Here is a 13,841-nt window from a genome sequence, read left to right as displayed (position 1 = left end):
CCATATATATTTATGTCTTTTTGACCATGCAGTAAACTTTTATCTTTCCTCTGAGTCTTACATAAATAGATTTGTGGAGAAGAAACAATGGAGCGATTGGGTTCACCGCACTGTCGAAGATACCAGTCGATGAAACCAGGAGACAAAGGATATTTCTGTGGGGTTTATTGTCAACGCGTTTCAAAGTTAACAAACTTCTTCATCACGACAAACCACAAATGCATTTGACAAGGCGTTGACAATAAACCTCACAGAAATATCCTTGGTCTCCTGGATTCATCTATTGGTATCTTCAGCAGCGCAGTGAACCCCATCTCTCCATTGTTTCTTTTCCTCCATTTGTTAGCAATTCCCAGCACCCTGATCCCCCCTTATACACCGGATAATACCGTATTGCACTATTGTTTTTCCAGCTTTTCTTCACATAAATAAATTTGTAGCGTTTTTTTTTCGGCCAATGAAAATCCCAAAATCAATTGGGAAATATTATTTTCCCACCATGTTTAATTAAAGACCAAACTTAAAAGGGTTTTCCCATCTCCAAGATTCTTTCCCAGTATGTAATAGGGGTAATAATAATAATAATAATAATAATATTAGCAAATACCTCCAATTAGAAATATAGTACAGTTTTTCTGCTAAGCTATGTCTCTTTCCTCATTTGCAGGCATTGCAGGACCTTAGGTGTCCATGATTACGACCACTAGCAACTAGCTAACTGTCACTATATCAGTGGTCGTAACCATGGATAACTAAGGTCCTGCAATGCTTGCACACGAGAAAAGAGACATAGCTCATCAGAAAAACTATACTACATTTCTAATTGGAGGTATTTGCTAATATTATTAGTACTACATCTACTACATATTGGGATAGGATCTTGGAGATGGGAATACCTCTTTAAAGGGTACCTATAATTTGTAAAAGTTTTTTGTGTATTATATAGTCTGATAAATGCTGCTGATTGGTGGTGGTGGGGGGGTCCTAGTCTTTAGACCTCTACCGATAGCACAAACCCAGCTCTCAGGTGTGCAGCTCCTGGAGGAGCATGCACTGAGCAGTGTATGTGCACAATTGAAACTTTATGGGTCTGTAAACCTGTCTGTGAGAGTGGTGCAAGGATGCATAGACTTAATATTAAGTTCTGTGCACGTTCCTGCAGGGGCTGCGATACAGAGCATTGTCTGAGCGATCGATGGGGGGGTCTTAATCCTCGGACATTTCACCAATCAGCAACATTTTGAAGTCCATTTAATAAGTAACACATTTTTGCAAATAATAGGTACTAGTGAGCATGCTCGGGTGTTTTCTGAGTATCTCCAGCGGTGCCCGGGTGTTCTGTTTTCGTCACTCAGTACTCATGATTTGTGACTGTTTGACAGCTTTAATACATGTCAGGAATGCCTGTTTCTTAGGCATTCCTCACACGTATTAAAGCTATCAAACAGTCGCAAATCATGAGTACTGAGTGACCAAAACATAACACCGAGCACCACTGAAGATACTAGGCGAGCACCCGAGTATGCTCGCCGAAAGGGTTAACAGAACATACCGTATTTTTCGGACTATAAGACGCACTTTTTTCCTCCAAAATTTTGGAGGAAAATGGGGGGTGCATCTTATAGTCCGAATGTTGGGGGGTATATATATATATATACTGTGTGGGGTGTGAGGTGTGGGGGGAGTGGTAGCGGTGGAGGAGTGGGGCACAGGAGGCGTGGGGAGCACTGAATATTCATGCTTCTTAATAGCGGCACACAGCGTGGCCGCAGCGCGGCTCCTGCTGCGGCCGGGCGATCGCATGTGCCCGCTATTAAAGGACATGAATATTCACCCCCTCTCCACACCCACGGGAGTGGAGAGGGATGAATATTCATGCCCTTTAATATAGGGCACACTCGATCGCCTGGCAGCAGCAGGAGCTGCGCTGCGGCTACGCTGTGTGCCGCTATTAAGGAGCATGAAGTCACTGCTCCGTGCGCGCACAGTCCTGACGTGGGGAGCAGTGACTTCCAGCAGGTGATTTCTCCTTGTGAGTAGCGCATGGCAGTGATGCCATGCGCGGCTCACATGGCGAGATCAGTGCGGGCAGACAGGACGCAGCGCTGGAGGAGAGAGAAGAAAGGTGAGTAGGAGTGTTTATTTTTTTTATACAGCGTGATGGAGATTAGGGGTGCCATGCATACCAGGATAAGGATGAGGGGTGCCATGCATACCAGGATAAGGATGAGGGGGCCATACATACCAGGATAAGGATGAGGGAGTCATGCAAACCAGGATAAGGATGAGGGGGCCATGCGTACCATGATAAGGAAGAGGGGGATCATACATACCAGTATACGGATGAGGGGGCCATGCATACCAGGATAAGTATGAGGGGGGCATACATACCAGGATAAGGATGAGGGGGCCATGCATACCAGGATAAGGATGAGGGGGGCATACATACCAGGATAAGGATGAGGGGGGCATACATACCAGGATAAGGATGAGGGCGCCATGGATACCAGGATAAGGATGAGGGGGGCATACATACCAGGATAAGGATGACGGGGCATACATACCAGGATAAGGATGAGGGGGCCATGCAAACCAGGATAAGGATGTGGGGGCCATGCAAACCAGGATAAGGATGAGGGGGATCATACATACCAGGATACGGATGAGGGGGCCATGCATACCAGGATAAGGATGAGGGGGCCATGCATACTAGGATAAGGATGAGGGTGCCATGTATACCAGGATAAGGATGAGGGATGTCATGCATACCAGGATAGGGATGAGGGATGTCATGCATATCAGGATAGGGATGAGGGGTGCCATGCATATCAGGATAGGGATGAGGGGTGCCATGCATACCAGGATAGGGATGAGGGTGCCAGCCATACCAGGATAGGGATGAGGGGTGCCATGCATATCAGGATGGGGATTGCTGTGCCATGCATACCAGGATAGGGATGAGGGGGCCATGTATACCAGGATAAGGATGAGGGATGTCATGCATACCAGGATAGGGATGAGGGATGTCATGCATATCAGGATAGGGATGAGGGGTGCCATGCATACCAGGATAGGGATGAGGGGCCATGCATACCAGGATAGGGATGAGGGGCCATGCATACCAGGATAGAGATGAGGGGTGCCATGCATACCAGGATGGGGATTGCTGTGCCATGCATACCAGGATAGGGATGAGGGGTGCCATGCATATCAGGATGGAGGGGTGCCATGCATATCAGGATGGAGATGGGGGCCACGTATAATAGGAAAGGGGGGCATATATACCAGGATTGGGGATATTATCAGAATTGGAGGATATTACCCCTATACCAGTGTCAGCAGCAGACCCCCTCCCCCTTAACAGTGCATCGTAACCACATTTTTTTCTATTTTCCTCCTCTAAATCCTAGGTGCGTCTTACGGTCCAGTGCGTCTTATAGTCAGAAAAATATGGTACTCACTCATCACTAATAGGTACCTTTTAAATATAGATTCACTAAAGGTTAATTAAAATCTAAATGCTGTACTTACTTGTAGTAAAATAGGATCAATCCCTTTAATCTTTGGAACAGGCACTGGAGGAAGAATCAGCATCTTCAGCCTTCATTGTATAGAAAGAACCAGAGTTAATATATGGTTCTTAATAGATTCATAAGAAATTATTTCCTATTGTTCCAAAGTCAAATTGACAAAAGAAAAAAGCACAGTGCAAAAATCTGTAACAGGACCCTCATCAACCATGGAGCATATAAAGGTATAATACTAGTGTCTTATGTCACAGAGGGGCTTTGGGGCCTTCTCAGACACCAAGAACCACTTGTTCCTCTGCTTACCCTAAATATGTCTGTCTGCTGTATGTAACAAACATGGCCCTGATTAATCAAAACAATTTTGCTAGAATTCTGGAGTAAACTGCTTGGAAAAGCTGCAAAATCTTGGCGACTTTTGGCGTTTTCACTAAAATGAGAGGAGCTAGGGTGGGACGGGGGTACAGCGGGGGCGTGACACCCAAGCTCTTCTAATTTTTGATGAATAAGTGGCGTTTCTTATGCCAAAAATCCTACTCCGGTCAGTAACTAGAGTAAGATTTGTGGCGTAGTTGTAGGTGCACGCAACTTGTCAGACGCTCCTGATTCATTGAGAGGACAGCACCTTTTAATTAATCAGGAGTATCTGACTTGTACACCCCCACTCCCCCTTCCTGATTTTCTTGCCGGTCTTGATGAATCAGGGCCTATGTATTGGCCTTTACATGGTGGTAGCTCTTATTAAGTCAATAAAAAAATATACATATAAAATACCTTTTCTTTTTACAGAACAAAATAAAAGCCAGGACCATCAGGACTGCAAATATTCCAATGATAAGAAAAAGGGGCCACGGAAATTCTGGATCTGTAAGAAAAACAAGACATCATAGAAGCTTATGGTGATTTAACATCAGCCGAGTAGGAGATTCTAGGTGTTACGGCTACAGTACCAGCCGGTCTATATGAAACCAGCCTATAGCCTAGCTAGTTTTTTTTAATTCAATGCTACTAGTGGAACTATAAGACTTACCCCCGCAATCCCCAAAAAAGGGGAAAAAAAGAAAAGAAAAAAAGTGGTGGTATTAGCAGCCTAGTGCCGCACTACTATCATCAAATGGACAAAAAGAGCATTAATGTAAAATGACGACAGTTTTCGTAACTTCCTGTGTATGCACTTTTATTACTAGAGCAATACAGGCTGGCTCCTCTATACTATACTTACTATTATTGGCTTTCATTTATGGCATTTCTGTATGTTAACTGTTTCCGAGACGGGAAAGCACTGCAGATTTTGTCAGTATTGTGCAAAGGTTACTATTATTTTCTTTGACCATGTGGATCGTCCAGTTTTGATGGATGACATGTGCTTTCGACTGTTACATACCTATAGATGTCATAGCAGGAACCAATAACACATCGCTGAACTCTCCAAAGTTCTCATTCCCTTTCTGCCGGCATCGGACTCTGATCAGATACTCCTTCCCTATTTTCAGGCTGTAGACGGGTGAATATGTGGTGGTCACAACATCATACTGAAACACACAAACGATGGAGTAATAATCAGGCCGCTCTTATTTGGCCTTACACTTATAAAATGTACAGCAGCATATATATCAGGGGTCCACAACCTGCGGCCTGGGTGCCACGTGATGCCATTTTGTACGGCCCCCGATGCCATTCTATGCCATCTCTGGTGGGACTGAATGCCCTGGCATTATGTGGTTACACACTGAAGTCAAGTGGTGCCATGCCTTATTCAATTTTTCCTGTGGAACTGTGGATGTCCCCGCAAATTTGCCAGCTAACTGCAGTTGATCCATTGGAGATGGTTGGACACTCCTCGCGATATGATGGTAATCATATAGAATGGTGATCTAAATGCTGTGAACCCATGATCTCCAGAATGAAAGAACAGCCACATCAGCTAAAGGGGGTGTCCCATAAACAAAATGTATCACCTAGCCACAGGATAGATAATAAATGTATTGGTGCGGGGGGTCAAGATGCTAGATGTATGATCTCTGGTGTCCAGATTTCCCTTGAAAATGAGGGTTTAGGGGCACTTTTCTCATAATTTTATGGGGCCACAGTGGTCTGACCTGCAGGCAATCATACATTTATCATCTATCCTGCTTGATGGACAGCCTGTATGTTGAGTGACTGCAGGCAAAGGAGCCATCAGACAAACGTGATTCATTTATCATCTATCCTGATAAACATGTATGCACTGCTGCCCCTCGGAGTATTTTCCTGAACAGTGATGCTCCTGGACATTCGCTCAGCACAGAACTACAACATGGCCCCATATACGCTGGTCTGAATATTAGTCTTCACCTATACCTATCTCAGATTTCTTGCATACAAGCATCTGTCCTAGATGACGGCTTAGTCATATAGATTTCATATGGAGGACCTTCTTTACCCGATTTATACGTAAGCCTAATTGCAGAGATATCCTCCCCCTAGAGAATTTACATTCTGGTTACTATGGCCAATACTTTTTCTCTAAGAAAGTTACGCCCATGAGGGCCATGGATGTATATGTGAAACACAAAGAAACAGAAAATAATTATTTGGCAGCGAGAATCTTAATAAAGTAAAGTTTCCACATGCCAGAACGTGTATGGTGGCAAGCAGAAGTCCTCAGCATCTCTGTACTATGTAGCCACACTCCTGTGCTTCTGTACAGGTACTGTATGTCCATGATGCCCTCTTGCGGCTTTGTACAAGTTGAAGCTTGTACCATCCCATAATACAGACAAGCGCATGAGACTTATAGGTCTCCTCACTATTAAACGCACATAGACGTGAACCAATTCTTACCGGTTTCCACTGGGTTTCATTCATCACTTTTAGCTGGATTTCGTATTCCAGTGTTATCCATCCACTTTTAACATCTGCCGATGCTGGAGGGTCCCACGTTACCTCAATATCCATGCGTAATCGGGTAGCACTGACATTTAGAACCGTCCAGTTCAGAGCAATTGGAGGGTCCGGTCTCACTGATAAAACACAATGGAAGCTTGTATAAGTATTCTGCAGAGCACACCCGACAGTTCCCGGCAACTCCTGTCACTTCTTATCCTCATCGTAGGCATTTTGATTGGTGTTTTTTGTCAAATATTGCATTAAAGTCTAAGATTGCGGCACAGAGCAGGAGAGGCGCCGAGAAGAGCTGAAGACAGGGGGTGGTAAGTAAAATATCAGGTGCAGGGATCTTAATCTTACGTTAGTAGCACCACTCTAGCGCTGCAATTGAAAGAACGCTGAAGTGGTGCTATTAATGTAAAAATGCGTGAAAATTTTTTTTACATGCTTTTAAAACAGATTTAAAAAAAAATGAAGGAGGGATTAAAGGGAACCTGTCAGAAGGATTTTACCCTTCCTACCCCAAAACTATTTATATAGGCTATAGGAGCCTTAAAAATCTAAGTTTTGGGTTGTTCATTGGATAGTTTTTATTAAGTGATGTGAAGTCAGTCTTCTAGACAGTTACTTTTTATACTATAAAAATCTAAATGAAGTTGGGAACCTTCTAACAAGTCACAGTAGCTGCTTTTACGAAAAAAAAAGAAATTAAAGGGAGTTTGCCAGCAGGGTTTCACCCCCACCCTATCTATAGGTGCATGTAGCTCTTAAAAGACAAGTCCAGCAATATCTTTACATTACCAGTCCGTTATTCCATTACTGAGAGATCAGCGTTTGAATTAATATTCAAATGAGCTGAAGGACTAAGGTAGATCTGAAGACTTGGTCACTCCAGCTCTATTCTCCTCCCAGTTCCACCTCGTCCTGCTTTTCTGATGGCTCCTTGCCTGAAGTCACACAGCATAGAGGAAAAATATATCTTTGTACCTTGCTAGCCAGTAGATTGAAAAATATAAAAATTTGAGAGTCCTCTGTTTTCGAGACTCATGAAAGGACCTGAGTAGTCTTTAAAGCTTGCTATTTGTTACCATCTTTTAAGTTAGCCATTAGAAAGTATCGAACCTTGAGGACTCTCAAATTTTAATATTTTTCAAAGTATAGAGGCTCGGTTAAGCAGGAGGAGCCGGCACTGGGTGGGAAATAGAGCTGGAGTGACAGAGGCTTCAGATCTACAAATAGCTCTTCAGCCTCATTTGCATATCAATTCAAACTATGATCTCTCAGTAATGGAAGGATGGACTGGCCATGTAAAGGTATCGCTGAACTTGTTTTTGAAAGATCTATATGCACATATAGATTGGGGTGTGAAATTCTGCTGATAGATTCCCTTTATTTTTCTTGTAACAGCAGTTACTATGACCTGTTCGAAAGTTCCCAACTTCATCTGTATTTGTATAGTATAGAAAGTATCTGTCCAGAAGTCTGACCTCCCATCACTCCATAAAAACTTACCAGTGAACAACCAATAACAACGACTTTTAACGCTACTTGTCTCATTTAATTTTTATATTTTAGATGTCTTGGCTCAAGCTTGGAACCTTGGTGACATGGACGGGTTTTAGCTTCTGGCTACAAAGAGAAGTGGTTGCATTTATTGACAACAAACAGAGATCTGGAAAATACGTGAGGAAGGAAACAAAAAGTATAAAAGAAATTGTTTATACATTAATGCTCACCGATATCATCGACTGCGAAGGAATATTCATCGAAGGTGATATTTTCACTGACAAGGCGGACCAGATATCCCACCCATATAGAAGTGTGCTCTTTACTGAAGTAGCAGCTATCTTCTCCGGCAGACACGTTGTCAGGACAATCGGTCCAATTTATGCCACTAAACACAAGAAAAAGAAGATAAAGGGGTCATAACTAGTGTTGAGCGATACCTTCCGATATCAGGAAATATCGTATCGGATTGGATCGGGCCGATACCCAAAAAGTATCGGATATCGCCGATTCCGATACCGGAAACCAATGCAAGTCAATGGGACACAAATATCGGAATGAAAATAAACCCTTTCTTTCCTTGTAGGTTAATTCTACATGAAGTAAAACAACTAAGAATAATGTAGAATGACATGAAAAGCCGGCAATTCATCAGCGGCATTCACCGGTACCCGACAATTTACAACAGAAAGAATAGAGCTTCACACATAGATTAGATAGATAGAAACATGTCAGTCACATATATATGAAGTACAGTGACAGTGTTGCTTACTGTACTTGTCATTTAGTGTAAAGGATTTATTAAAAAAAATATTAGTGTTTTCGTGCACCGTCTCTTTAAAAAAGCCGGCCGGCAATTCAGCATCTGTACCCGACAATTTATAACAGAAAGAATAGAGCTTCACACATAGATTAGATAGATAGAAACATGTCAGTCACATATATAAGAAGTACAGTGACAGTGTTGCTTACAGAACTTGTCATTTAGTGTAAAGGATTTATTTAAAAAAATATTAGTGTTTTCATGCACCGTCTCTTTAAGAAAGCCGGCCGGCAATTCAGCATCTGTACCCGACAATTTAGAATAGAAGGAATAGAGCTTCACACATAGATTAGATAGATAGAAACATGTCAGTCACATATATAAGAAGTACAGTGACAGTGTTGCTTACAGAACTTGTCATTTAGTGTAAAGGATTTATTTAAAAAAATATTAGTGTTTTCATGCACCGTCTCTTTAAGAAAGCCGGCCGGCAATTCAGCATCTGTACCCGACAATTTAGAATACAAGGAATAGAGAATCACACATAGATTAGATAGATAGAAACATGTCAGTCACATATATATGAAGTACAGTGACAGTGTTGATTACTGTACTTGTCATTTAGTGTTAAAATAAAGGATTTATTTAAAAAAAAATTGGCGTGGGGTTCCCCTTAATTTTAGGCTCTAGCGGAGGTTAAGCAGACAGCTGGGGCAAATGTTTGAAGCCTGGGAAGGGGGTAATACCCACGGAGCTTCCCAGGCTACTAATATCAGCCCCCAGCTGAATACCTAGCCTTTACTAGCTATTAAAATGGGGGACCCCCCAAAAAAAATGACGTGGGGTCCCCCCTAATTTAATAGCTAGCACAGGCTAGGCAGACAGCTGGGGGCTGATATTAATAGCCCAGGAAGGGTGCCATGAATATTGGCCCCCTCCCAGGCTAGAAACACCAGCCGTCAGCCGCCCCAGAAATGGCGCATCCATAGGATGCGCCAATTCTGGCACTTAGCCTCGCTCTTCCACGCTGCCCTGGTGCGGTGGCAGGGGGTAATAGGGTTGGGGTTGATGTCAGCTTATAATGCCAGCTGACATCAAGCCCAGGTTAGTAATGGAGAGGCGTCTATAAGACACCCCCATTACTAACCCCATAGTCAAAGTTAAAAGAAAACACAAACACCCAGAGTAAAGTCCTTTAATTGAAATAAAGACACAATTCTTTATTGTTCTAAATTAAACCATACTTACCATCACGCCCATTCCAGCTGAAGCCAACGATCTCCTGCAATAAAAGAAAAATAATAAAGCAACCTCATCCTTACCTTTCGATGGTTCCCAGGACAGCTCCAGCTCTGCTACATCGAGATGACAGGCTGGACCGCAGCAGAAAGCTGCCATCCAGCCTGTCATCCCGCAGACACTGAGAAGCGCAGGCATGCTTGCGCTCCTCAGTGTCTCTCTGTGACGTCATCCAGATGAGCCGAGTTCATGTCCAATGAACTCAGCTCACCTCATGCACGTCACTGACAGCGTGGGAAAATTCTCCTGCACTCAGCGCTTCAGCGTGAGAATTCTCCCACGCTGTCAGTGACATACATGAGGTGAGGTCATGTCCAATGAACTCAGCTCACCTCATGCACGTCACTGACAGCGTGGGAAAATTCTCACGCTGAAGCGCTGAGTGCAGGAGAATTTTCCCACGCTGTCAGTGACGTACATGAAGTGAGCGGAGTTCATTGGACATGACCTCGGCTCATCTGGATGCCGTCACAGCCAGACACTGAGGAGTGGAAGTATGCCTGCGCTTCTCAGTGTCTGCGGGATGACAGGATGGATGGCAGCGTTCTGCTGCGGTCCAGCCTGTCATCTCGATGTAGCAGAGCTGAAGCTGTCGTGGGAGCCATGGAAAGGTAAGGATGAGGTTGCTTTATTATTTTACTTTTATTGCAGGAGATCGTTGGCTTCAGCTGGAATGGGCGTGGTGGTAAGTATGGTTTAATTTAGAACAATAAAGAATTGTGTGTTTATTTCAATTAAAGGACTTTTTTCTGGGTGTTGTGTTTTTTTAAATACTTTACTAGAAATTCATGGTGGTCATGTCTAATATTGGCGTGACCCCATGAATTTTGGGCTTAGGGCCAGCTGATAATGCCAAGCTGGCCTTAACCCCTTTATTACCCAGTGAGCCACCGCACCAGGGCCCTGGATGAGTTGGGTACAGCGCCAGAAGATGGCGCTTCTATGAACGCGCCATTTTCTGGGGCGGCTGCGGACTGCAATTTGCAGCGGGGGTGGCCCAGAAAGCTTGGGTCTCCCTGCGCTGCGGATTCCAGCCCCCAGCTGCCTAGTTGTATCTGGCTGGGCACAAAAATAGGGCGAAGCCCCACGCATTTTTTTTTAAAATTATTTCATGAAATTCATGGAATAATTAAGAAAAAAAGGGCTTCCCTATATTGTTGTGTCCAACCAGGTACAAATAGGCAGCTGGTGGTTGGGGGCAGCCCATTCCTGCCTGCTGTACCTGGCTGGACACAAATATAGTGCGAAGCCCCACGTCAATTTTTTTTTAATTATTTCATGAAATAATTTTTTTAAAAAAGGGCTTCCCTATATTGTTGTGTCCGGCCAGGTACAAATAGGCAGCTGGTGGTTGGGGGCAGCCTGTTCCTGCCTGCTGTACCTGGCTGGACACAAATATAGGGCGAAGCCCCACGTCAATTTTTTTTAAAATAAGTCCTTTATTTTAACACTAAATGACATTTGAGGAGTTAATAAAGATGCAGTCCCTAAATTATTATTTATTTTTTAATTAATTTTTCCCAAAACTTTTGACGTGGGCTTCGCCATATTTTTGTATGCCAGCCAGGTACAGCATCCAGCTTCTATGAACGCGCCATTTTCCGGGGTGGCTGCGCACTGCAATTTTCAGCGGGGGGAGGGGGGGGGGCAGAAAGCTTGGGTCTCCCTGCGCTGCAGATTCCATCCCCCAGCTGCCTAGTTGTACCTGGCTGGACACAAAAATAGGGAGAAGCTTCACGTATTTTTTTTTTTTAATTATTTCATGAAATTCATGAAATAATTAAGAAAAAAAGGGCTTCCCTATATTGTTGTGTCCAACCAGGTACAAATAGGCAGCTGGTGGTTGGGGGCAGCCCGTTCCTGCCTGCTGTACCTGGCTGGACACAAATATAGTGCGAAGCCCCACGTCAATTTTTTTTAAATCATTTCAGGAAATTCATGAAATAATTTAAAAAAATTGATGTGGGGCTTCGCCCTATATTTGTGTCCAGTCAGGTACAGCAGGCAGGAACGGGCTGCCCCCAACCACCAGCAGCCTATTTGTACCTAGCCGGACACAACAATATAGGGAAGCCCTTTTTTTCTGAATTATTCCATGAATTTCATGAATTTAAAAAAAAAATACGTGGAGCTTCGCCCTATTTTTGTGTCCAGCCAGGTACAACTAGGCAGCTGGGGGCTGGAATCTGCAGCGCAGGGAGGCCCAAGCTTTCTGGGCCCCACCCGCTGCAAATTGCAGTCCGCAGCCGCCCCGGAAAATGGCGCGTTCATAGAAGCGCCATCTTCTGGCGCTGTACCCAACTCATCCAGGGCCCTGATGCGGTGGCTCACTGGGTAATAAAGGGGTTAAGGCCAGCTTGGCATTATCAGCTGGCCCTAAGCCCGAAATTCATGGGGTCACGCCAATATTAGACATGACCACCATGAATTTCTAGTAAAGTATTTAAAAAAAACACAAACACCCAGAAAAAAGTCCTTTAATTGAAATAAACACACAATTCTTTATTGTTCTAAATTAAACCATACTTACCATCACGCCCATTCCAGCTGAAGCCAACGATCTCCTGCAATAAAAGAAAAATAATAAAGCAACCTCATCCTTACCTTTCCATGGCTCCCACGACGGCTCCAGCTCTGCTACATCGAGATGACAGGCTGGACCGCAGCAGAACGCTGCCATCCAGCCTGTCATCCCGCAGACACTGAGAAGCGAAGGCATACTTCCACTCCTCAGTGTCTGGCTGTGACGGCATCCAGATGAGCCGACAATGAACTCGGCTCACCTCATGTACGTCACTGACAGCGTGGGAGAATTCTCCTGCACTCAGCGCTTCAGCGTGAGAATTTTCCCACGCTGTCAGTGACGTGCATGAGGTGAGGTCATGTCCCATGAACTCGGCGCACCTCATGCACGTCACTGACAGCGTGGGAGAATTCTCACGCTGAAGCGCTGAGTGCAGGAGAATTTTCCCACGCTGTCAGTGACGTGCATGAGGTGAGCTGAGTTCATTGGACATGACCTCGGCTCATCTGGATGACGTCACAGAAAGACACTGAGGAGCGCAAGCATGCCTGCTCTTCTCAGTGTCTGCGGGATGACAGGCTGGATGGCAGCGTTCTGCTGCGGTCCAGCCTGTCATCTCGATGTAGCAGAGCTGAAGCTGTCCTGGGAACCATGGAAAGGTAAGGATGAGGTTGCTTTATTATTTTACTTTTATTGCAGGAGATCGTTGGCTTCAGCTGGAATGGGTGTGGCGGTAAGTATGGTTTAATTTAGAACAATAAAGAATTGTGTCTTTATTTCAATTAAAGGACTTTTTTCTGGGTGTTTGTGTTTTTTTTAAATACTTTACTAGAAATTCATGGCGGTCATGTCTAATATTGGCGTGACCCCATGAATTTCGGGCTTAGGGCCAGCTGATAATGCCAAGCTGGCCTTAACCCCTTTATTACCCAGTGAGCCACCGCACCAGGGCCCTGGATGAGTTGGGTACAGCGCCAGAAGATGGCGCTTCTATGAACGCGCCATTTTCCGGGGCGGCTGCGGACTGCAATTTGCAGCGGGTGGGACCCAGAAAGCTTGGGTCTCCCTGCGCTGCAGATTCCAGCCCCCAGCTGCCTAGTTGTACCTGGCTGGACACAAAAATAGGGCGAAGCGCCACGCATTTTTTTTTTTAATTATTTCATGAAATTCATGGAATAATTAAGAAAAAAAGGGCTTCCCTATATTGTTGTGTCCGGCTAGGTACAAATAGGCAGCTGGTGGTTGGGGGCAGCCCGTTCCTGCCTGCTGTACCTGGCTGGACACAATTATAGGGCGAAGCCCCACATAATTTTTTTTTAATTATTTCATGAATTTCCTGAAATAATTAAAAAAA

At 44.3% G+C, this 13,841-nt stretch overlaps 1 protein-coding gene across 6 annotated transcripts in view; it reads right to left on the bottom strand.

The window, feature by feature from the left end:
- Positions 1-13,841, bottom strand: part of GHR (growth hormone receptor) — a 421,312-nt gene that overhangs the window by 9,128 nt on the left and 398,343 nt on the right. For all 6 annotated transcript variants that reach the window (XM_073680288.1, XM_073680286.1, XM_073680287.1 and 3 more), the window contains 5 exons: positions 8,132-8,289; positions 6,351-6,529; positions 4,912-5,059; positions 4,302-4,392; positions 3,532-3,601 (listed from right to left, as the gene is read on the bottom strand). In XM_073680288.1, coding sequence (XP_073536389.1) covers positions 3,532-3,601; positions 4,302-4,392; positions 4,912-5,059; positions 6,351-6,529; positions 8,132-8,289 — 646 coding nt within the window. The remainder of the gene's footprint in view (positions 1-3,531; positions 3,602-4,301; positions 4,393-4,911; positions 5,060-6,350; positions 6,530-8,131; positions 8,290-13,841) is intronic.

Source organism: Phyllobates terribilis, unplaced genomic scaffold (assembly GCF_046119375.1).
Source record: "Phyllobates terribilis strain yellow unplaced genomic scaffold, ASM4611937v1 Scaffold_1__5_contigs__length_1240528914, whole genome shotgun sequence".
Classification (NCBI taxonomy): Eukaryota; Metazoa; Chordata; class Amphibia; order Anura; family Dendrobatidae; genus Phyllobates; species Phyllobates terribilis.
This window is presented reverse-complemented; position numbering and strand designations above follow the sequence as displayed.